Genomic DNA, 25,460 nt, shown 5'->3' on the forward strand with positions numbered 1-25,460 from the left:
TGAAAGGGTACGGAGTAAATTTTTTCTGCGCATAACATTCAAACTTCTTTTTTTCCAAAATATTGAACCCGCTGGAGGGGGGTTCGGTTTATACATGGGTGCGCATTATACATGGGTGCGCAAGAAAATACAGTAATACTACTATATATAGGATAGAAACAAGTCTATAGTTACTTCCCTTCTGTTATAGAAACAGATCAGTCGTTATTCTCTATAATTTAAAAAAATGGTTGTTTTAAAGTTTTATGATAAAATATTCATATTCAGAGCGAAATTAAAGGACTTGATTTTTCAACATGTTAGCTTTTAAAAAAAAGTTCAGCCATACAGTTCAGAGATACATTGAGTGACTGGGTGACTGGGTGAGTGAGTGAGTGAGTCAACGAGTGACTGGGTGGGTGGGTGGGTGTTACTAAGTAACCATCTACAGAAAACTCTGTAAAGACACTACTCTTAACCTGTGTCAAATAGTCAACAAAATGCATCAAGATGTAGGCAATCTGAGTCTCTATTCTCAATAATGTATGAACCTGATCATGTACATATGGTGGTATTGTCCTATTCCATGGTATGGTGTTATATCAAGTATCTCATAGGCTGTATGTGGCCTGATGGTATAGTATCAACATATTTACCTGTCCATAGGCTGTGCATGGTACAATATAGACACTTCTCCCTATAGAACTGCATGGTTGATTAGTGACCCTGTGGTGGTCGGGGTCAGTTTACACACTGGCTGGCCCAATCAGGGAATCTCACTGTTGTAGTCAGTCCCAACACACGACTTACTGCACTGAGTTGCCTCCAAGCAGGTGACAGGTCACTCTACCATGTAGACAAGGCACTTCAGTCAGTTCTAACTGGCAAATCACTGCTAAGGTCTCGTCATGTGCTGTCGACCCATGAAGATCTTGGGTAGAATATGTCTTCGGCAACCCATTCTTGCCGTAAAAGGCGATTATGCTTGTCCTAAGAGGCGACTAACGTGATCGGGTTTGCCAGACCTACCCCACCCTAGCCAGATCTACCCCACCCTAGCCAGACCTTCCCCACCTTTGCTAGACCTACCCCAGCTTCGCCAGACCCTCACCTTCACCAGACTTAACCAAACCCTAGCCAGACCTTTACCACCTTTGCCAGACCTGCCCCACCCTAGCTAGACCTTCACCGTCCTCGCCAGACCTTCCCTACCCTAGCTGGACCTTCCCCTACTGACCCTAGCCAGACCTTACTCACTGGTTTGATGTATATACTTACACCCTTCTCAAGCTGGAATCTAGTATGGTACACATATATGATATGTTGTGACAAGCAGCAGATTAACATGAACAACAATAGCACACAGATAATTGGTAACATATAGCACACACATAATTCGACAAAGCCAGACGTACAGTAAGGATTAAGGAGTTGTCCCAAGCTTGATTGGGAATTAAATAACAGTGTCTATTGGTTGATAAGATCTTCATAGGCAGAGGGGATGTAATACCCTTGATCTCTGTTGATCAAAGGTATGTGGTAGCAAATTTCCATGACTTCGGAGAGTATTCTCTAAGTGAGGTCCTGATGTTTGGATTTGAGAATGTGGACTTTGTCAAACTGAAGGGCTGTGAGAGGACTGATTTGTGTTTGCTTTGGATGTTGAAGTTTTATATTCGTTGATGAGGATATCTACTGGGTAGGAGGTTTCACCATTATATGGTCACCACAGTCACAATTAGTCTTATAGATCACTCCTTTTGGGTGCTGCCTGTTGGAAGGTGGTTATGGCCATATGCTAGGAAGATGGTTCTAAGGGATGAGTGAGTGAGTGAGTCTGGTTTAACGCCGCTTTTAACAGTATTCCAGTCATATCACAGCATGTCAGCTTAATGTGGGAGGAAAGCCCGAAGTGATGCAGGTCTCAGACGTTTACCACTTCGGAGAAACCCACGAGCACGGGTGTGGTGCTGACAAACCTAGAAACATAATCGGGGCGAACCAGGATTCGAACCCACAATCATAGGTTTCTGGCGTGCCTAAGGGACGCAACTCTGCACAGCCAATCGTGGCGCCTTAGACGACTGGGCCACCCGTGCCAACCTCTAAGGGATGAGGAAAAGTTATAGCCTGCTTGGTACTGAAGTAGTTTGCTGATTTGAAGTGTAGTCTTCCATCTGTTTAACCAATTTAGAGAAATAAACGATTCAGGAGCAGGGGACCCCTGGCAGCATTTTGCCAATAGACTGAAGGTGACATCTGCATATCACCCAGTAGGTCACCCGAGGTGGTCCTATCTCTTCACAGTTTGATGGAAGCAGGTGAAGAATGCCAAACGGTGCTGTATTTTGAAACTAGGTCAGGAGATGACATTCATGACGTCTTTCACACACTTATATGTCTCCACACTCTTCACACCTTTCTGAGGCTAAAACTATACCACACTGACAGCGGTAGAAACTAACACCTAGTGAGTAAGAGAGTAAGTTGGGTTCAACGCCCCTTTGAACAGTCTTCTAGTCATATCACGGCTTGTTAGCTTAATGTGTGAGGACAACCCGAAATGATGCAGGTCTCTGAAATTTACCACTTTGGTGAAATCCACGAGCATGGGTATGGTACTGACACACCTAGAAACAATCGAGTCAAACCAGGATTCGAATTGTCCGTAGGTTTCTAACGTGCCCAAGGGACGCAACTCCGCACAGCATATTGAGGCGCCATAGACCACTGGGCCAACCGTGCCCATATAAAGAAATTTACTGAATAAACATTCTTCAACAAAGTCATCCATTAACATTTCATGCGATAAACATAAAGTCTGTAAATCGTCAAAGGTTTTATTGTGAGAAATGGAAATAGTGAACTGATTTTGGACAAATTAACCGTATCAAGAAACAATTTACTCCTAAATATGATTTTTTGTCAGCATGCTCCTCACAACAAGTTGCGGTGGGCGTTGAGAAGAGTGTTGAGGAAACATCCCAATGGCCATGTTTGGTGTGGTTCTTCCCCAACCCTAGCCACACCTTCCCCACCAAAGAGACTTTCACTACCTTCGCCAGGCCTTCCCCACCATAGCCAGACCTTGCCCATCTGAGAGACTTTCACTACCCTCGCCAGGCCTTCCCCACCCTAGCCAGACCTTCCCCACCCTAGCTTGACCTTTCCCACCCCAGCCTGACCTTCCCCACTTTTGCCAGACCTGCCCCACCCTCGCCAGAACTTCCCCACCCTCGCCAGACCTTCCCCACCTTCGCCAGACCTTCCCCGACCTTCACTAGACCTACCCCGTCCTCACGAGATCTTCCCCACCCTAGCTAGACCTTCCCCACCATAGCTAGACCTTCCCCTACTGACCCTAGCCAGACCTTACTCACTGGTTTGATGTATATACTTACACCCTTCTCAAGCTGGAATCAAGTATGGTACACATATATGATATGTTGTGACAAGCAGCAGATTAACATGAACAACAATAGCACACAGATAATTGGTAACATTGCACACACATAATTCGACAAAGCCAGATGTACAGTAAGGATTAAGGAGTTGTCCCAAGCTTGATTGGGAATTAAATAACAGAGTCTATTGGTTGATAAGATCTTCATAGGCAGAGGGGATGTAATATATATTTTTATATATGTATTTTTATATTCAGTGATGAGGATATCTACTGGGTGGGAGGTAGGTGAGGTGGTCCTTTCTCTTCACAGTTTGATGGCTACTCAGCAGGAGAAGAATGCCAAACGGTGCTGTATTTTGAAACTAGGTCACGAGATGCCATTCATGACGTCTTTCACACACTTAAATGTATAGACACTCTTCACACCTTTCTGAGGCTAAAACTTTACTACACTGACAGCGGTAGAAACTAACACTTTTAGTCAACTAGTCCTCATAATGATAACATAGAGCAAAACCTTTTGAAATGGCATTTAATTCCTACTAGTCCTTATGATACCTTAACTATTTGGCAGTTTGGCAAGGACTACAGGACTAGAGCCAATTACTAAAGCTGCATTGAAGCACTGTTCTCAGCTATAGGAATCCTGTTTCTGTCAACTTAAAGCACATTACATACTGTTTTTGTCAATTATTCAACAATGACAATTGGAACTTCCAATTCTATTCAAATTGCTAAACATCAAACAATAGTTCTCATCGTTTATAAATCTAAGAATCCTACCTCTATAATATCAGAGCAATAATTTTCATTTCGGCTAAACTCACCCAATAAAAAATCTTTACATTATTCAACAGATGTCTCCTTCACTGTTAGTAAACTAATGAACAGTTGCATGGGAAGCAATATCAAAACTGCATAGGTGCAAGACAGGAATACATCACTTTTTACCAATTATTCAGCAACTAAATGACTTATATATGGGGAGGTGGAAAGGATTAGTGGGACGGAGGTAGTATTCTTGGAATTATACACAATGATAACTATTGTCATATGTGACCAACTCTTGTTACTCCATGACTCGTGCCCCTCTCAAGGCCATTTTTGCGGCTGGGTTCTGTCTAAGTGCAAATGGGCATAGCTAAAATAGAATACTAAACAAGCTTGTGTGCAATACCAATTTTATGAAATGAGTTAATATTTCTAGTATCTGACTCGTTTGTCTGATACCAGTGTGAGTGAGTGAGTATGGTTTTACGCCGCTTTTAGCAATATTCCAGCAATATCACGGCGGGGGACACCAGAAATGGGCTTCACACTTTGTACCCATGTCGGGAATCGAACCCGGGTCTTCGGCGTGACGAGCGAACGCTTTAACCACTAGGCTACCTGACCGCCCCTCTGACACCAGAACTATTGACGAGTTTCATAAAATTGGTAATACACAGGATTGCGTTTAATATTTTATTTATTACTTGCTATTGAAAACTTTTAAATTTTGTTACTGTTGTGTGTGATTAGGCAGACATCTATGCAATCCACAGCATAATTCAATGGAATTTAACAGAATAGTTTAAACACTTCAAAAGCTGACAGAAATTAATTTTATACCACACACCTTTAGAATTCAGGGATCCATTCAACAAAGCTCTTGTAGTACTAAGGTTATTGTAACTCTGATCGCCTTGTCGAATGGGGGCCCAGCACCATAAACTGTACAATCACGTCACAATACCCAATGACGGCCTTTGTGGAATTTTGATGCAAGAACCACCAGCTTAACATTGTTATGTGACATCAGTCTAACAACAGGGTTGCTGGGGTTATCAAGCATACTTAGATCCTCTCAGTGATCTATCATCTCTACATGCAATGTCGTTGATTAAGCCCAGGGATGTTGGGAGTTTTCAATACTTGTTAGTGAAACTTGTTCCTACATTACGTAAGCTTGCGCTTTGAGCAACGTGTAATTTTCATTTAACATGTGACGTCTTCACGGGCGAGTTAATAAAATGAAATGTCCCCTCGTGGGACTACTTCCAACATGGCTGCCAATGTAACATCCATCAAAACAAATAGTACATATATATTGCAGATGCTATTATTAAAACACATCATGACGTTTTTCTCACTTTAAATTGAGATTTTTGACCCAAGTACTTGAACATGCATTATGATTGGTATTTCACACAAAACTTTCATCGATAGAGGGACAAGTCTTCTTGCAGGTTATGGAAAGGGGCGAGTGGTGACGAGTGAACTACTGTTGGATAAGTCCTTTGAACACCCTACCTCTACTTCCTAGCCGGAATACACCCGAGGGAATGGTGTTGGTATCGTAGACAGTAAGGAGGCTGTCAGACACGTACATGTTTCGGTTCTACGTCACTTCCTAGGCATAGGCTCTGACACCAATCTTGGAGACTGTCCAGACACGTATAACAGAAGATCACTCACAGATCTTAATACAGGGATTCCATTGAGTTACCGTAACATTGTCAGTTGACAAAGATCCAAAAACTAACTTTTCTCTCAAGGTCGTGTGTCTAAGGCCCGAATCTCATGAACTCTGCAATGATCAAGTGTAGGTGTGGATAATTGTGAATGCTGATAAGTGTATTAAAGAGTGGTTCCTTCTACTGTCGTCCTGGTTATTTCCTTGAAAAAGTCTTTTGAGTACATAGTGAGTTGGGTTTGATGCAGTATTCCACTTACATCATGACGTGTCGGGTTGATATAGGGGGAAGGGTCTATAAGGTGCAGGCCTTAGACATAAATTTACCACTTCAGTCAAACCAATTAACACAGGTAATGGACACATGGGGATGAAGGTTAAAATATTTGCTAAGCAGGCCAAAAAATTGTATTTAATTTTTATATGAGGACAAGGTGAAAAGTCATTTGGTGGTGTCATCACCAATATTGCTGAACACATTCAGTCATGATCACAGAATCTAAATTACGATCAGATCAATTATAAAGAATTATGTTGAACAAATTGGCAGAAACATTTGGTGCATGAATCAATCCATTGCACAAAGCACAGGTCTCACTGAGGCAGATTCCTCAGAGTAGGTCAATAAAGGAAACAATGCAACCATGCTCTCCTGACTGGGTAAATCTGGGATACAAACTCAAAACCAGTGCATACAATCTGACAGCCAAGGGAGGTAACTCTGCAACAGTCAACATCAGCACCATGGCCTAAAGATTACACACTGTAAAATAGTGTAAACTTTCCTGGACATGTAGTTTGGACTTACAAAGCCATACTGCCATAAACCACTGACAGCTGAATCTCAAGATGAATATTAGTAACATAAATCTTACTTCAAAAAATTAAAAATAGAAGAAAATATGTCAACACCTACCATTGTGTTGTCCATGTGGAAAAGGTAATGTAGAACCTTCTCCAGCCACTCAGCAATGATGCACCTGAAGCTCAGTGTGGTTATTATATACACTGTGACACGTCATAAGAAACAGTGAATTGTGATCAACAACCACTGCTTGAGGTACAACATGGCATCATGTGTTTATCACAGTGTTTTTCAGTAATCTGTTATTGTTTCGAAGATTCTTGAAAAAAACAACTCCCATTCTATTCAGCAGACGAAAACATGAGGATAACTGGAGAGAATGAGTGAGTGAGTTTAGCTAAGGCTGCTTGGAACAGTATTCCAGTTCTATCAAAGCGTGGCAGCCTTATGCTGGAGGAAAGCCTAAATTGATGCATGTCTTTTACCACTTCAGTAAAACCCAAGAGCATGTGTATGGTGCCGACAGACCTAGAAACATAATCAGGGGGACCCAGTGGAATACTTACAACCAGGTAGAAAAAGGCTCCAGTACTACTAAGTAGAATAGGGCTCCAGTACTACCGGGTAAAACAGGACTCCAGTACTACCAGGTAGAATAGGACTCCAGTACCACCAGGTAGAATAGGACTCCAGTACAACCAGGTAGAATAGGACTCCAGTACTACCAGGTAGAATAGGACTCCACTACCACCAGGTAGAATAGGACGCCACTACCACCAGGTAGAATAGGACTCCAGTACTACTGAGTAGAATAGGACTCCAGTACTACCAGGTAGAATAGGACTCCAGTACTACCAGGTAGAATAGGACTCCAGTACTACCAGGTAGAATAGGACTCCAGTACTACCAGGTAGAATAGGACTCCAGTACTACCAGGTAGAATAGGACTCCAGTACTACCAGGTGGAATAGGACTCCAGTATTACCAGGCAGAATAGGACGCCACGACCACCAGGTAGAATATCACTCATTACTTACTGCTTTTACTGTATTTACCTTATTCAAAGTAATAAGCGCCCAGGGCGCTCTCAAAAATAGAAATAGGGGGCTCTTATTAGAATATTATTTTGAGTTGAAAGATCGTAAATTTCGTAGTTTTTGCTAACAGCCTGAAGTGTTTACATACGACAGATATATTTTTCAAGAATTTAATTGCCCATAATTAAGGGTAATATAACCCACGAGTGCGTATTACACACGAATAAATAAGTCTTGTGTACATTGATCAATCGGAAGGGGTGCTGATTGGGATTGTTCACTAGCCAATATATTAGCAAATATCACCGTGGGCGCTTATTAGAGCGGGGCGCTTAATACGTCGAATACAGTATTTAAAAAAGGAGTCATCAGAAGATGACAAATCCTGCAGGTCCCCACAAATTTGAAAGAACAAATCATCTGACTGTTTATATAGCAACAGAGAGTCAAAAGTCAAATGTGTTGCCATGGAAACGGAAAAAAAATATAAATTCTCAAAATCCCTAAATAGCAAAAGGCACCAGTTGGCAACCTGGTCTTTGTTTGTGCAAAGGTTCATGAAAGAATACCTATTAGTTTTAGACAAAAACATATTACAGATGGACAGAGAGATGAATGGATAGGCTGATGGACAAGCTGATGACCATATCTCCCCGTATTACATACTGGAGGGATAGGTGTCAACACCCAGTTGTTCTTGAGTTTAGATGGAGGGGAATGAGATGGACTAAACATTGTATCTGTTTTCATTCACATGTTAATATTATCAAGAATAATCATGAACAATAATTTGAAATACCCCCTTCTTTCTGTATAATGTACATTTTCTTGGAAAAGACGAGGATGAATGAAATAGCACTGATAATTCTTTATAAGCGTCCATACTTTTTGATTTCATACATAACCACTCACTAAAAGCTGTTTCTATTGTCAAATACTAATTATCCATTTTGAAAATGAACATTTGAATTCCTTCTACATTATTTTAAGTCTTAAACATTCATACTAAACATGACTTTATTATAAAAAAATGACATCAAATGTCATCAAACATTTCTACGAGGAAGAAAACAGGTTAACCCTGCTGAAATAAGACATGACCTCCAAAATTCCACTACCTACCTGCCCTCGCATGCTGGTCCCTACACCAAACTTAAGATGTGGAGACAGTACTCAAACTGTCGTCAACCAAAGTTGGGCTCAAATGTCTCCTTCAACAAGTGCTTTCTTTACCCCCTGTCAATCACCTAACACCCCTTTAAAGAGGATAATAACACCTTCCACACTACCATAACAAACAGAACCGGCCATTTCATTTACTACAACAGGGGTCAAAAGATTACAATTTATCCGTGCGATCAGTTCGTCTTTTACTTAGATGTTTAACCCCCCTCAAAAGCATAATTGTTCACGCAATAAGACAATCCACACCACTGTGCCAATTTGTACACAGCAAATTGATACTCGTCATGCGACATATCGTAGTACACTTCGCTTGTGTTGCTCTCCGAGCCACTTCATCATAGTGCCGTGATAATCCGCGTGTTGGACATATTAAATCCTTTGTTAACCAACAATATACCATGAGATAAGATCTTGTACCGCTTATCCTCAATCAGCGACCAGAATCGTTGGGCCACTATTGATACGCGATCACAGGGGTGCGATATGTTCTGAGGGGGCCTCCGTGCAGGACTGCCCGCACAGCGGTGCCAACAGGCCCCCTACTAGGGACCTCAAAGGAAACCCCATGCAAGTTTCTAACACATATTGTACAAACATTATCAGTCATAAGACACATGACATCTGGGATATTTATAGGAATTAAAACCTCACGTGAAAACACATTTTGGCATTTACAGGTTTAATCCTATCTCATACAATGACACATATCTATCTTACAGAGCTCGGTTCACAGTTTAATCTTTTGAAATGAGTTTGTCGTATTGTTTGTTGGCTGTATATTACGTTTTGTAATCTCTTTCATGGGTGAGTGCCCATTCCTGGTAATCGTGTAACAGCAAACTGTTCAGACTCATTGTTCATGTCATAGGCCCACTACGACAGCTCATTTGGTATCTCTTTGGATACTAGCTTTCTTTAAAGCAATGGAACTCCTGACAAACATAACAAACATATCTGGATGAGGAATCTGACTCAGGGGGATCAACTGTGAACTATCAATATGAGATAAAATCTTTCATAAAATATATTAAAAACAAGTATTTTGAAAAAAAGATTTCTAAACGCAATATTTGCGACAAAAAACGTTGAAACCCTACACGTAACCTGGAAACTACCAAGAGTTAATGAGCAGAGTTGTTATCACATGACGTGACGTCGTAGTCGAGAGTTGACCTGCAGAAAATCACTGTTTCTGTATAGTTTGGAAGAGTGCTTGCGCTTGCCTACTCATCTTGTAAAATAAAATCTATCATTATAACATGGGCTACCATATAGTAGAGAGAAATGCAAACGACGAATGAAAGAAATTTATTTAACAAGAAGTAAATGAACTAAACTTCACAATAACACGCTCAAAATACCTCAATCATCATAATTTTTCTCAAATCACACCAACTTCACACTTATCTAACCTAAAATTGTTCCTTGTCAAACAATAACATATCCCAGACTTAGACAGAAATTGACTGAAATAATCATCAGTGGTGGATCTAGAGGCGAGATTCAGGGGGTTAAACCACCCCAACCCCTCCTCCTTTTGAAATCCACAACCTGCTTCCCTTCCCAAAGAGGGTAGAAAAAGGTTGTTTGAGAAAAACTGGATCCTCCTGTTTATCATTAATCGATAATAAACTTATGTCAAATATATGACACATATACTTTTTTCACATTGACATTTATTGTAAATCCATTACCGACATAAATATGTGTACTTGATGACAAATGAAGGAATCGAAAAAGGATACCTGTGATCAACTGCTTGCCTATGATCACATTTAGTACTAGTGATTTAAAGTTTTTATTGCAGGTATATCATCTTATGTTCACAATTAGGGCTTCAATGGGTCCAAATATATGGACTCGAGTACCTGAGGGGTAAGACTCGGCTCGTGCTCGAGTACCCTAGGGGTAAGACTCGGATCGTGCTCGAGTACCCGAGGGGTAAGACTCGGCTCGTGCTCAAGTACCCGAGGGGTAAGATTCAGCTCGTGCTTGAGTACCCGCAATTATACATATATTCAATAAAACTGGCAATTATCCTATGGTATACAAAATGAAAGAGTCACAATGACATCATAGATCACAAAGAAAACCAATGTTATCGTGTATCAAATAAAATACCTTTGAAATTTGTATACTGATTCGCTTGCTTGTGCTTGCGACAGTTTAACAGTTTCGTAAAACATCCCTTTTAAACAAGAAATAAAGTACTTTTTTAAACCAGGAAATATCCATATGAAATGGTTGTATATAAGTGTATTGTTTCAAAAAGAAAAGCTATTGACACTTATATTTGATTTAATTGATTTCTCATGAAAGAGAAAGTTACATAAAGACACGTTTCTATTAACTATTGAAAGTCGACCAAATTAGAGTTATCTCCCTTGGCGGAGTAGTCCAGTACTTGAAACTGGACTCAAGTGCCATTAAACTCATCTCGTCCGAGTACTCGGGTACTCTTCGAAGCCCTATTCACAATTTCACCTACTTCTGTTGTGTCGTTGCACGTGTTTGCGAAAGTTACATAATCATCTCGTTGTGATGTCATCACTGCTTCCTCAATTACGTCACTGTCTCCGCTCATCACTTTCATACAGCGCTCCCATTTAAACCTGCAGCTTTGGTCGTTTAGCGACATTTCTGTCATTTGGGCCTCAGCATTAATTATCTATTATCAAATATGTTGGGTGACCCAAGTCTCAACATAGCTAAATTCGATGCTCATGATATTAATCACTGGATTGTCTGGTCCAGACTTGATTATTTACAGACCGCCGTCATATAGCTGGAATATTGCTGAGTGCGGCGTAAAACAACAAACCAACCAACATAGCTAAATTTGGCCTGGCATGGTCATGCCATTTAGGCCTTTAATAGTATTTATTCCATTTCTAAATTGCTGAAGCCCTTTTGAACCTCCACACCCTCAGCCATTACATCCACTGGTGCATCTTTGTCATTCATCCAACATAGCCGTAATATCATGCAATAACAGGTTATATTAATTTATCTTAATGTGGTTTGTTGTTTAAAGCCGCACTCAGCAATATTCCAGATATATGACGGCGGTCTGTAAATAATCGAGTCTGGACCAGACAATCCAGTGATTGGCATCATGAGCATCGATCCACGCACCTGGGATACGATGACATGCATCAACCAAGTCAGAAAGCCTGACCACCTGATCCCGTAAGCCCCCTCTTACGACAAGCATAGTCACCTTTTACGGCAAGCATGGGTTGCTGAAGACCTATTCTATCCCGGATCTTCACGGGTCTGTATGAATGTAACAATGATGATAATGGGGACCAAAGTGAATAGAAAGAAAAAACATCAGAAAATGGGTATTTTCATGTCCTGTTGTTACAATGTTTCCGAAAGTTTCCAAATAAGACACCTGAAAACAGAATGCTTCATTAGTGCAGTGATATTTTTCACGATTCCATGTGTGTGGGCAGCTACGGACCTGTCAACACCATCAGGTGGTGTGTGACAGACAATGTGTATCGCAACCCTTGTTTGCCATAGCAACAAGGGGAGATAACCTCAAACAGTTTCTGTATGCTTGATTTGCTTGCTTTTTTCAGGAGTTTTTTATTTTCTTGTGAACATGATATAGGAGGAGGTGGGATAATGGGCTTTTTTGACTCATCTGATAACTTCCATAATGATTTGTAAAGGTTTCGTTCAGATTCAAATCAAAAGGACAAATCACAATCTCCTCAGACAATGTTTACACATCTAAGTTCAGGTTGTATTTGTCATCCACTGTTTTGACTGTGTGAGCAAGTATGTGTGAAATAACACTTACTGCAGGTGATGTTCACGGAAACAACTTCTGCACAAGCTGTTACGTTCCGGCATGCAGACCTTGTCAGTTTGTCAAAGTGTTTCATCAAAACAAATTGTGTACCAGTATATCCCATGATGAAGTAAACAAGATACGGCTGCCATCAATATCACGTTTTGTTTTGTTGTTTAACACCACACTCAGCAGTATTCCAGCTATATGACGGCGGTCAGTAAGTAACCGAGTCTGGACAGAAGGGGTGGGCGCTTATTGGGGCCAATTCAGAGTCAAATTGGCGTAAATTTATCAGTAAGCCTTACCGTATTTTCTTGAGAATAGTGCGCACTTTTTTTCTCCCAAAAACACAGCTGTGTAGAAGGGGGTGCGCATTATACATGAATTAATGAGTTTTGATGTTTTTTCCCCCATGGAAAACTGTGAGCACGTAACACCGGAAATACCACAGGGCCACGGATAGCCATACTATACTGACTGTACTGATTACATTAAAAAAATTAATTTTTATGTAATCAGTACAGTCAGTATAGTATGGCTATCCGTGGCCCTGTGGGAAATACCATGTTAACAAATCCATACTGAAGTTCGCAAATTATTCATGTAATTACACTGTCTGGCTATAAAAAGTGTTCTTTGTATATCTGGACTTTTGTTTGTAACTTATTTCATTAATTTTATTCAAAATTCCTTTTAATATTGTTTTAATTAATTTCGGAAGATCGCACAACTCACCATTATTAACAGATTACCGCTATTGACGCCTTGAAACGAACTTAAGTTGACAGAGAATGGATACATATATCATAAATGCCATACTTTGATTCGTTAAAAGTCGTTTTTGTTTTTGTTGGATGATTCTATGTCAACACGTAGTTCTCGCGATCACGCGATCACGTGCACAGGAGCATCAACGGTTACTGGTCAGACTGGTTCCATGTAAAAAATAGTACCCGGCAATAGCGCTCAGCTGCTTCGCTTAGGGTTATTATTATTTTAAATATGTTTAGTAAAAGCTGCATCTAAATTAACAAGATATTAAAATATATTATTCCTGATAAAAAAATAGTTTCAGATACAACTTTTGCCGATCCTTGCATTTGAAATCCTGTAAAGTTATATCATTGGGTGTGTCTTGACCGAATCACTGGTAGATTCCAAGAAAACGTGTGTACAGCTGATTGCTTTGTCTGGCTTAGTTTACGAGAAAATACACAAGGTAATCTTAATCCCTGGATATAAAACAATGCCTAGCTGAACAAAAAATACAATTTAAACGGTAAATCAACATGTCTGGTCATTTTTTTATCTCAAATTTCGAATTTGTACTGACGAAGTTTCTCGGCTAATCTACGGCCATGCTAGTACTTACGATCATGACAAGGCCCAGAGAGCAGCCATGCTAGTACATACGATCATGACAAGGCCCAGAGAGCGGCCATGCTAGTACTTACAATCATGACAAGGCCCAGAGAGCGCCCATGCTAGTACATACAATCATGACAAGGCCCAGAAAGCGGCCATGCTAGTACTTACGATCATGACAAGGCCCAGGGAGCGGCCATGCTAGTACATACAATCATGACAAGGCCCAGAGTGCGGCCATGCTAGTACTTACGATCATGACAAGGCCCAGAGAACGACCATGCTAGTACTTACGATCATGACAAGTCCCAGAGAGCGGCCATGCTAGTACTTACGATCGTGACAAGGCCCAGAGAGCGACCATGCTAGTACTTACGATCATGACAAGGCCCAGAGAGCGGCCATGCTAGTACATACGATCATGACAAGGCCCAGAGAGCGGCCATGCTAGTACATACGATCATGACAAGGCCCAGAGAGCGACCATGCTAGTACTTACGATCATGACAAGGCCCAGAGAGCAGCCATGCAGGCATCGGGCTGCTGATGATATTCCATGTTGCTACATGCTTAGTTGACAGAGCTGAAACAAACCAATCTGGTGTGAGATTTCATGACCACCAACATATTCACCTTCTGCTAGTCAGCATTAAAGAACAAGAGTCATCAGAAGATGACAAATCCCCCCGGCCCCCACAAATTTGAAAGAACAAATTATCCAACTGTTACTTTAAGTCCCACTTGATGAGAGAATTTCTACCTAATCTGTATGTCCATATACAAGAGTAGTTATTGAGCTATCAAAACAATACTATGGAATCGGAATTCAGAACTTTGTATTTCTATGTCAGGTACACACCACTATGAACAGAGTCAAAGTCAAACTTGATGCCACAGAAACGAAGAAAACATAAATTCCAACATACCTCAGTAGCAAATGGCACCATTTGGCAACCTGGCCTTTGTGTGTGCTCAGTTTCAAGAAAGAGTACCTAATAGTTTTAGAGATATGGTCCAGACAAATACACTACCATGAACAGAATCAAAGTCAAACTTATTGCCATGGAAACAGGAAAAATTAAGATTTTTTAAATTTCTAAATACCAGACGACACTTCAGGTGTTGATTAATAAATGTACCAATTTGGGATGACAAATAATGGAATAGTGCTCCAGAGACGACACCTACCCACACCCTTTTGTTACCACAGAAATCAACAAAAATACAAACGCCTAAAATCAGCAAATGGCAAAGGGCACCCCTTCAGGATCTGTTTGATATATCTGCCAAGTTTTGTTGCAAGATATTGAACAGATTATGAGTTGTCCTCCTGGAACAAAATCCCTCCAAACCTTAGAGACTATAAAGTTCAAACTATTTCCATGGAAATCAAGAAAAACACCCCAAATCTGTAAATAGCAAAAGGCACCACTTCACAGTCTGTTTGATATATCTGGCAAGTTTTGTTGAGAAATATTGAACGGTTTTCAAGTCACGCTCCAGAAACAAAATGATTATGGGCAGGCAGACGGGCAGATGGGCAGACAGGCAGATGGGCAGACGGGCAGACGGGCAGATGGGCGGACGGTCGGGCGGACGGACAGACAGGTGAGGTGTCAACTAGGGGGTTATAAAAGTTGGTATATTTATACTGACTGACATTCTCATGATGAGTTTGAAACGAAAACGCCATGCTTACGATGCCAAATTCAAACTGTGAGTGTTCGCTCTAGCCGATATATTTTCTCACGGGTTCATAATTCTATATACACCGATTCACAAAATGGCACTTCGTTGTTGATGGCAACATATAACGATGATTATGAGACAAAAAAAACCTAGAGAAACAGCTTCCCACATTATGAAAGTGGATGACTGGTTTGTTAAATCTTTATTAGAAATAACAATGACTTTTTCAAAATAATTACAACGTTTTTCATCTCTTGTCTTGCAGTGCGAATTTGCAGTGATTTTGGCCTTTCACTTCCTGTTTCGGCTTATATGCGGGTCATATAATTTTCTTTCTTATTTCAATGGTCAAGTTAACACCTCGGCTTATCTACAGGGTTGGCTTATCCGCGGTCATATACGGTATATCCCTCCGCATTATATTCCAGGGAGGTAAAAAAGAAGTTCCATTATGAACACTACGGCTCTGTTATCTTGGATGGAAATGGTTCAAGGCTAAAACTGGCTGCATTTGTTGTTGTAATGTATCTAATAATAACTACAGCTTAGTCACTCTTTGTTTCTGACAGCATTTCTTTCCTGAACAAAGTATCAGATTCGTTAACATTAAAGTATTATGACTCTGGAAATCATGTACAGTCAACTACGGTTATAACGAACTCGCTTATAATGAACTGACGGATATAACGAACTTACTTTTTGGTCCCAACTATTTGCTGTAGTTATGCTGTATATATGCTTATAACGAACTACGGTTATAACGAACTAAAATTAGACGTCCCTTTGAGTTCGTTATAACCGAGGTTTACTGTAAACAAAATATCCTCAGGCAGGATTTTATGTCTGGGTTTGCATTGTTGAAGGGGACAGGATTTCTTGATCTGTTTTTGAAAATGAAGACTTTTCAGATTAATTTGTGTCAAAGCCATAAAGGACTGTTTTACAAACTTAAAAAAGTTAAAAATTGATTAACTGTTTCAAGTAACAGCAGTCATACTGTGGGATTGAACTCAACTGGACTTGGCGCATCAGTGATGATTCTGAACACTTATAACAGGCACGACACTACAGAGTTATTTCCCTTTGACTGCTGATGCTGGCAATCCAACTCAATGACTTGTACGCACACACTGGCAACACCATCCTGACTTACAAAGGGAAATCTGTCTATAAAATCACAAAACTTACATCAGCAGCTTCATTAGTGTTTTGTGATCTGCACCAGACATACATTTGTGAAACATGTTTCTAAAGTGATCGCTGACAAAAGTATGGCTAATAGGACAAAATTAACTAAGCAAATGGTTGAAATGTGGCATCTCATTAAACCAATCTCTGATACGACAGCAGTCTGCATCAAGCTCTGAGAGCATCTTCATAGGTAGTGTCAGGTGAACCCTGAGTGAAAACTTTGAAAATGAAGGAAGTGTGATGAAGGAAGTGTGAGTTCTTGAGTCAATCTGATGTCAGCTTTCTAAAATGATTCATCTTCATTTTTTACTGCCTCTATTCAGAAAATGTCAATGTAAGCAAAAGACATCCCGGACAAGAAACATGCTCTTAAAAAGTATGCCCTTCTCTGAGTAAAAACCTTGACACTCAGAAAGGACAGACTTCATGAAATACCCATGACCAGATGATAGAGCAGCAGAATTATTTTGCTTTCATTTCCCCAAATATATTTGTTTTCAAGATACTGAATGCTCCACTCACTCATACTGAGAATTAAGAAGCCTGGAAACTGTTGGGCTGATCAGAAAACTCACCTGACGCGACCTCACAGGGAGGAGCCCTCAGACCAGCACACAGAGGCAGAGAGGTATTGTATCAGAGTGGAAAACCTGATTTTAACAAACATGAAATACTCATATCCCCAATATGACAAGTCCGGTTGTGTGCAAGGCATTAGCCCTCTGGAAACCAGCACTATAACCATTTTCAGTCCACGTCCAAGTCGTTGCTATGGAAACTTGAAAAATAGATTTTACTGAGTGAGTGAGTTGGGTTTGACGCCGCTTTTAACAGTATTCCAGTCATATCACAGCGTTAAAAAAAAAAATAAAAAATTTTTAAAGACATCCCAAACTATCAAAAGGCACCAGCTTACCAGTAGACTTATCTAAGTGCCAAGTTTGGTGATGAAAGGAGCACTGAGGCCATTTTCAGTCTCAGTCAAAGTTGTTGCAATAGAAACTCGAAAATGATTTTTCAAAATTCAAAACTATCAACCTATATGTGCCATGTATGGTTAAGATATCTGTCATGGCTCCGGAAACAAAACCTGACGGACGAACAGCACCCATTCCTATTTCCCCCTAAGACATCGTGGCAGGGGATAATAAAATAGAAAACTATGTTACTTGGGCGTTTCTTTGAAAGACAAGTAGTAACCATACTTTTTTCATTAAAAAGTCATTATAAAACTCATGTTAACAAGTCAAGTCAGTTGTGTACAAATCTATTTTTCATTAAAAAGTCATTCTAAAACTCATGTTTACAAGACAAGTCAGTTGTGTACAAATCTATTTTTCATTAAAAAAGTCATTCTAAAACTCATGTTAACAAGACAAGTCAGTTGTGTACAAATCTATTTTTCATTAAAAAGTCATTCTAAAACTCATGTTAACAAGACAAGTCAGTTGTGTACAAGTTCCTCTCGAGATATGCGACACGTAAGGATATCAGATGTGTTCATTTAAGCATGACACAACCCATTTCTCACAGAAAAAACACAATCTGAAGACAAGCTAATGTTAATAGCCACTGCACACAGACTGAATGACCGACTAAATTTAGACCAAAACACAACACCAGAATAGCTCTGACATTTCTAAATGTCACACACTTCATAATGGTACCGAGGAATCTCAGAAATGGGGATTATGTCCACATTTCAATAGATTACCTAAAGCTCTGTAGTAACCATTTAAAGAATGTCAACTGGTAGAGTCCTCGCAGATTAGCTGGAACGAAGAGTATGTCAAAGTCGGTGTTTTGACCCCAATGTTAAAAGTATTGCCCTTACTGTTTGTAAATGTTATCAGCTTAAAGACAGCACACTTGATGTAACGGGACGTGTGTAACACGATGGGTAACATTCCAGGAAGCCACTGCCTCCATAGGAAGGAAGTGGTTACAACATAAACAGTCAATAGGACGACAGTTTCTATTTATTCACGTGAACATTCCTGAAATGCAATCTCCTGGATTAATAGGCAAAAAATGTTGAGAACTCAAAAGATAAATAAAACTTGACATTATTATAATGTAAATAATTACATAAGTCTTCTTGTAAACACATGCAACTAATAATAAGTTTTCATGCAAACACATTATGTTGTTGTGATTTCATTTACTTCACGTACTGTATGGTATCAGGGATAAAAGTGTACATTTTCTACCAATTTGTCAAGGGATGTAGCTAAGTTTCCAGTCCATGGTAAATGTAACAGAGATCTATGAAACATGAATTAAGCACTTCCATTTTTGGTGATCACAATTTTAGTGCCATGTTTTAACTGTTCAAAAGTAAAAAGAAACAGTGTTGACGCATATGTTTACACTTTTGTATTCCTAAAATAGCCATTGAATGTTTAGAAAATATGACTTAGAACCAAAACGACAGCATAATACTTTTTTCATTCCAAACATGGTATTTAATAAAAGTGTCTTAGCCAATACAGGGCTCGATTTAGCTACTCCAAACATGCACCAATGCAACTTATTATCGAAAATTAAAACCTAATATCTATGTCTACTTGCATGTCCAAAAACTTGCTTAGCTTTATTTACCATACTATATCACTAATTGTTGTGTCATGTGTAATTCACGACACATTGACACATGACTGAGTCACCAGATGTCTGAGATTTTACCTATTTAGACTAGTTTATGCATCCATGTTTCAACTATGACAAATATGTGACCTGGTGCAAAGACCTGGTTTAGTTTGGTGCAACTAGCTTTTCATGTCTACACCAAGGGCAGATCCAGCATTTTTGAAAGGAGGGGTCAAAAATATCAAAATCCTCCCTCAGTAAATTTTTACTGACAGTTCCATAAATCGAGGCCTGCCATATTCAAAATATATTTTCGTGAATGGTTATTATGTACCACCAAGGCTGACTGTTTGAGGTCTTTAAAACAATTCTGTATTCCCAGCTCTTAAAAATATATACTGTACATAATATTAATGCATTCATGATGTTAAGTTGAAAAATGTGAGTGACACTTGCTCACAAATCACTTGATGTATTTTTGAAGGGAGATATTCCATGGACTTTAATGTCATGTCCGTATCATTGCACATACTGGAAACAATGGTACTTATTCAATAAGAAAGCAAACGATGTTCATTGAAAGAGGCGACTAAATGGATCAGGTGGTAAGGCTTGGTGTCTTGGTAATTTGCAAGTTATCTGATCCGAATTGAGTGAGTCGATGCTCATGATGTCAATCACTGGATTGTCTGAACCAGACTGGATTATTTGCAGACCACTGTCATATAGCTGATATATTTGAACAAAAAACAAACAAAACATAACAAACATCCCAATAGACAATGTTTGTCTGTTGTTTAACGCTGGACTCAGCAATATTTCAGCTATATGACAGAGGTCTGTAAATAATCAAGTTTTGGGCAGACAATCCAGTGATTGATATCATTAGATCACATGCAAATAACCTGATCCATTTAGTCGCCTCTTACAATAAACATCCCCACAGGTGCTTTGTTAGGTAATAAGTACCATAATAACTTTTGGATGCAATCAATTGCATGATTAGTTGGTTGGTTTGTTGTTTAACGCCGCACTCAGCAATATTCCAGCTACATGACGGCGGTCTGTAAAATAATCGAGTCTGGTCCAGACAATCCAGTGATTGACATCAAGAGCATCGATCCACGCAATTGGGTCGATGATATGTATCAACCAAGTCAGCGAGCCTGACCACCCAATCCTGTTAGTCGCCTTTTACGACAAGTATAGTCGCCTTTTACGACAAGCATGGGTTGCTGAAGACCTATTCTACCCCTGAATCTTCACGAGTCCACTTGCATGAACCACGTCAGCAAGCCTGACCACCCAATCCTGATAGTCACCTATTACGACAAGCATGGGTTGAAAATCTATTCTCAACCCGGATCTTCACGTGTGATAAACAAATGTCATTTTGGGCTGGACAAAATATTTATCACTGGGTACTGCATTAATTCTCGTTTACACAACTGGATCAAACAGGTGTGGCAGTTGCTAACAGTGTATGACAGCTGAGTGTTTTACTTCCGGGTAGGCAATATTGGGGTCATGTAGAGTAATGAAATGATGTAGTGTACTGTGCGTTTAGATAACTACTCTAGAGCCTGGACTGAATCAGTGATCATGTGGACAGTGGTCATGATTGACGGGTGCAATAACTGACACCCGTTACTACTCTTGATGCGCTGTAGGTACAATGAATATTACTGTGAGTCCTGAGGGTATATATTTTAGTCTACATCCATTTTCTACATGCGTACTGGATGCAGGTAAAACCTGGACAGTAGGGCTGGGACGAGTCCAACTTGACTGCCCGGGTACCCCCCTCCCTATTACCCGACCCTACCCGGGTACCCACTGTAGGTCTCAGGAGATGTCTCAAAATGTCCAATTGGGAACTCTTTTAGCTTAGCCCTGGCAAAATGTATTTAGATACATGTATTAAACAATCTGGTCATTCATACACTGAAGCTGAAATAAGTTATATCTTTATTCAACCATATGAAAAATCAGAAGGAATGGGAACACAGTGAGAAAGAAATGCGAACATTATGACTTGTGTTACCATAGAGTTCTAGATATTTTTGTAATTAAACAATATATCACGTGACTAACCACAGGTCCAGGTCGTCCTGTGGGTACCCGGGTCCTACTCAGTACCCACCCGGCCCGGGTACCCGAGTTACCCGTCTCAGCCCTACTGGACAGGGTCTTTGCTCCTGGAAACCTTGTCAAAATAATCGTAAAAATAAAGGCAAGCCACTGTACATCCATGTCGTGAAAATGTCCTGTACCAGCAAACTTTGCTTAATGAATATATCACATCGATTCTCAAAAGATCATTCAACACTTTTATCCTTACCATCTTCATCAGCTGGCCTTTGCTGATCAATTAGCATTTCCTGTCAGTGATTTCATTGAAGTTAGATCACTGTCAAGCAGATGTGAAACAAGTGAGAGAGAAAATCCAATATTTAACAATTGTTTATGCTCTATACAACTGCTTCCATGGTCTAATGGATGGAGGTCCAATCTCATTAAAATCAGATCTGGTCTAATGGATGGAGGTCCAATCTCATTAAAATCAGATCTTAGTTCACGCTACCGCTAAACAAAGATCTGAGGACATCCCATTACGGGTCATGTCAGAACGACCTTTCGCAAATTGACTGACAAGAAATCTACATTAGCCAATCAAAAGGCAGCTTTCTTGAGCTTTACGACACTAGTTTCAAACTGGCGACTACGCTTCGAAACATATTTTGACATATTCTCGATTAAAAAATTTAAAACCGATAAGAACATTCAGGGAATGGCTTATAGATGGCCTAGATTGTATGGATATAATCATAAAACCTGTAACTGTCATTCAGAATACCCCGTGTTAAATATTTCGTGGTTGCATGATTAGAAAACACATTCCGACTGTCACTTCCATGATCTGGTAAACGACACTCTGATTGGTTGGATGAAAGGTCGTTCTGACGTGACCCTTTATGGGATGTCCTCAGATCTTTGTTTGGCGATAACGAGAACTAAGATCTGATTTTAATGAGATTGATGGAGGTCTAGGGTTCAATCCCATACCATACCATACCATATTTTTTTTTACCATACCATACCATACCACACCATACCATAATTAAAGATGGTACTTGTTGTTACCATGCCTGGTGCTGAGCATTAAGGGGCTATAACAATGGACTGGTCAGCTCAGAGTCTGTATACTGTGTCTGTGTGGGGTATCCATGTTAAACTGTGGCATGGTATCTCAGAGGGCTGACGCTTATAACATACATACACACATGAGCTATATATAAGCACACTAATCCTGAACGCGACATTAACCCCATTTCACCCTACATAATACTCTTCACTACATCACAGTATGCAATATTCCTTTTACATTGCAAAGAATATATCTAATGAGAGTCTTTACATTTAATCGAATACATTTCTTGTCGCATTTTGGACAAAGGATCAATACTCACATGAACTTAATGAGCCATACAGCAGTGTGAAATGGTCTAGAGTAGATTTGTATTTTACACACAGCAATATAATAATATAGGAACTTAGTAACATAATAATAGGGAGACCCAAAGCTTCACAAATTGTTCCTCTTCAGGGATTATGAACAAGAAGATAGGCAAATAATGACAGGAGACGGTTTGTCTGCAGGGTAAGGTGATTTAGTGATCATAAAGTGGAGATATATGATTGAGAGATAGCCCTACCACTTCCTAAATCTCACCTTCACCCACACCCTGTGTAATAACAAGCCACCTTGTTGACCAATACTCTCAACTGCCCACTGTCTCAGGGACTGTGTCAAAATAATTTCTCCCCTTTACAAGCCCGGGTCCGAGTTACAGTTGGTCCCTAACAACCCATGCTGGTTACAATAAGTCCCTAGCAACTTTTGCTGGTTACAACATGTCCCTAGCAACCTATGCTGCTTACAATAAATCCCTCAGCAACCTATGCTGGTTACAATAGATACCTAGCAACCTATGCTGGTTTCAATAGTTCCCTAGCAACTGATGCTGGTTACAATAAGTACCTAGCAACCTATGCTGCTTACAACATGTCCCTAGCTACCTATACTGGTTACAATAGGTCCCTAGCAACTGATGCTGGTTACAATAGTTTCCTAGCAACCTATGTTGGTTATAATAGTTCCCTAGCACCATGCTAGTTACTATCATTCGTCACCACTCGCCCCTTTCCGTAACCTGCAAGAAGACTCATCCCACTATTGATGAATGTTATGTGCAAAATACGACAAACCAATCTGAATGTCCGTATGATTTCAAGTTCTACGTCAAAGAATCCCTCAGAAATATTTTTTTTTATTTTACATATGTCTTGCATCTATAAATATACCCAAGACACAGTTAAATGTGTTCAGTCATACTGTATAATTCTGCACGTCCCAATGTGCTTTAAATTGCATCTGAAATATCTATAATATAAGGGGAAATATATGTGAACCATTACGCAACGAGTTGACAATTGTTTTTAAGTATGCCTTTTTGCGCTAAGACCAAACCTGGTCCCAAAAATGGCCATGAGAAGGGCATGAGTCGCTTTTCGGCTTGTCCCGGAATAACAACAGTTGGTCACGAATGGGTTATATAAGTCCCTAGCAACCTATGCTGGTTACAATAATTCCCTGGCAACCTATGCTGGTTACAATAAGTCCCTCGCCATCTTGGCTGGTTACAATAGGTCCCTAGCAACCTATGCTGGTTACAATAAGTCCCAGTCAACCTATACTGGTATGAAAAGGTCCTCAGCCACCTATGCTGGTTACAATAGTTCCTTAGCAACCTCTCCTGGTTACAATAAGTCCCTAGCAACCTACGCTGGTTACAATAGGTCCCTAGCAACCTATGCTGGTTACAATAAGTCCCAAGCAACCTATACTGGTTACAATAGGTCCCTTGCAACCTATGCTGGTTACAATAGGTCTCTTGCAACCTATGCTGGTTACAATAGGTCCCTTGCAACCTATGCTGGTTACAATATGTCCCTAACCACCTATGCTGGTTACAATAGGTCCCTAGCAACCTATGCTGGTTACAATAAGTCCCTAGCAACCTAGACTGGTTACAATAGGTCCCTAGCAACCTATGCTGGTTACAATAGGTCCCTTGCAACCTATGCTGGTTACAATATGTCCCTAACCACCTATGCTGGTTACAATAGGTCCCTAGCAACCTATGCTGGTTACAATAAGTCCCTAGCAACCTAGACTGGTTACAATAGGTCCCTTGCAACCTATGCTGGTTACAACATGTCCCTAACCACCTATGCTGGTTACAATAGGTCCCTAGCAATCTATGCTGGTTACAATAAGTCCCTAGCAACCTACGCTGGTTACAATATGTCCCTAGCCATCTATGTTGGTTGTAAGACTTACTGCTCAGAAGTGTTAAGATTTAGTGGCTGATGGCATGTCATTGTATCCTAATGCTGTATATTGGTTTTACACCGTTAGCAGTATTCAAGCAATATCATGACGGAGGAAACTGGAAAATGGGCTTCGGCATGACAACACTTTAACCACAAGGCTACCCACCGCCCTTCGACAAAAAAACAACTCCAACCTCTTAATCTTTTGGTTCAAGTATTGGCATGCATTACTCTTTTGAACATTTCAAATGTTATTATATTTCAACAACAAGATCAATAACATGAGCAATTGGATGGTGTTCATGGCAGTTAAACTGTTGCATACTGTGACACCAACACTTTATATTTCTGACCCTCAGCCCCTGGTAACAAACATAAATATTAACATATTAACTGCCAACTCTGAATCCTGGTACATATACATCCATAATGTCTGACATGTCCCTCTGGATGAAACATAGACCAAGTTAGTTTTGAGATGCCCCCTGAAGCAGGAGCCAGCATGGGTAGCACAAGTAGCAATATACCAGGCCTCCACCCTGCTAAATGAGCATGAA

The 25,460-nt window shown here is 40.1% G+C and overlaps 1 protein-coding gene across 2 annotated transcripts in view; it reads right to left on the minus strand.

The window, feature by feature from the left end:
• LOC139449691 (zinc finger protein GLIS2-like) overlaps positions 1-25,460 on the minus strand; it is a 52,158-nt gene that overhangs the window by 11,205 nt on the left and 15,493 nt on the right. The window contains exon 2 of one of the 2 annotated variants that reach the window (XM_071231192.1): positions 14,537-14,620. In XM_071231192.1, coding sequence (XP_071087293.1) covers positions 14,537-14,542 — 6 coding nt within the window. In that variant the 5' untranslated portion in view covers positions 14,543-14,620. Of the gene's footprint in view, positions 1-14,044; positions 14,070-14,536; positions 14,621-25,460 lie in introns of those variants that run through there. The other variant, XM_071231193.1, reaches the window with a different exon arrangement.

Source organism: Haliotis cracherodii, unplaced genomic scaffold, assembly GCF_022045235.1.
Source record: "Haliotis cracherodii isolate W230 unplaced genomic scaffold, xgHalCrac1.p SCAF_8, whole genome shotgun sequence".
Taxonomy (NCBI): Eukaryota; Metazoa; Mollusca; class Gastropoda; order Lepetellida; family Haliotidae; genus Haliotis; species Haliotis cracherodii.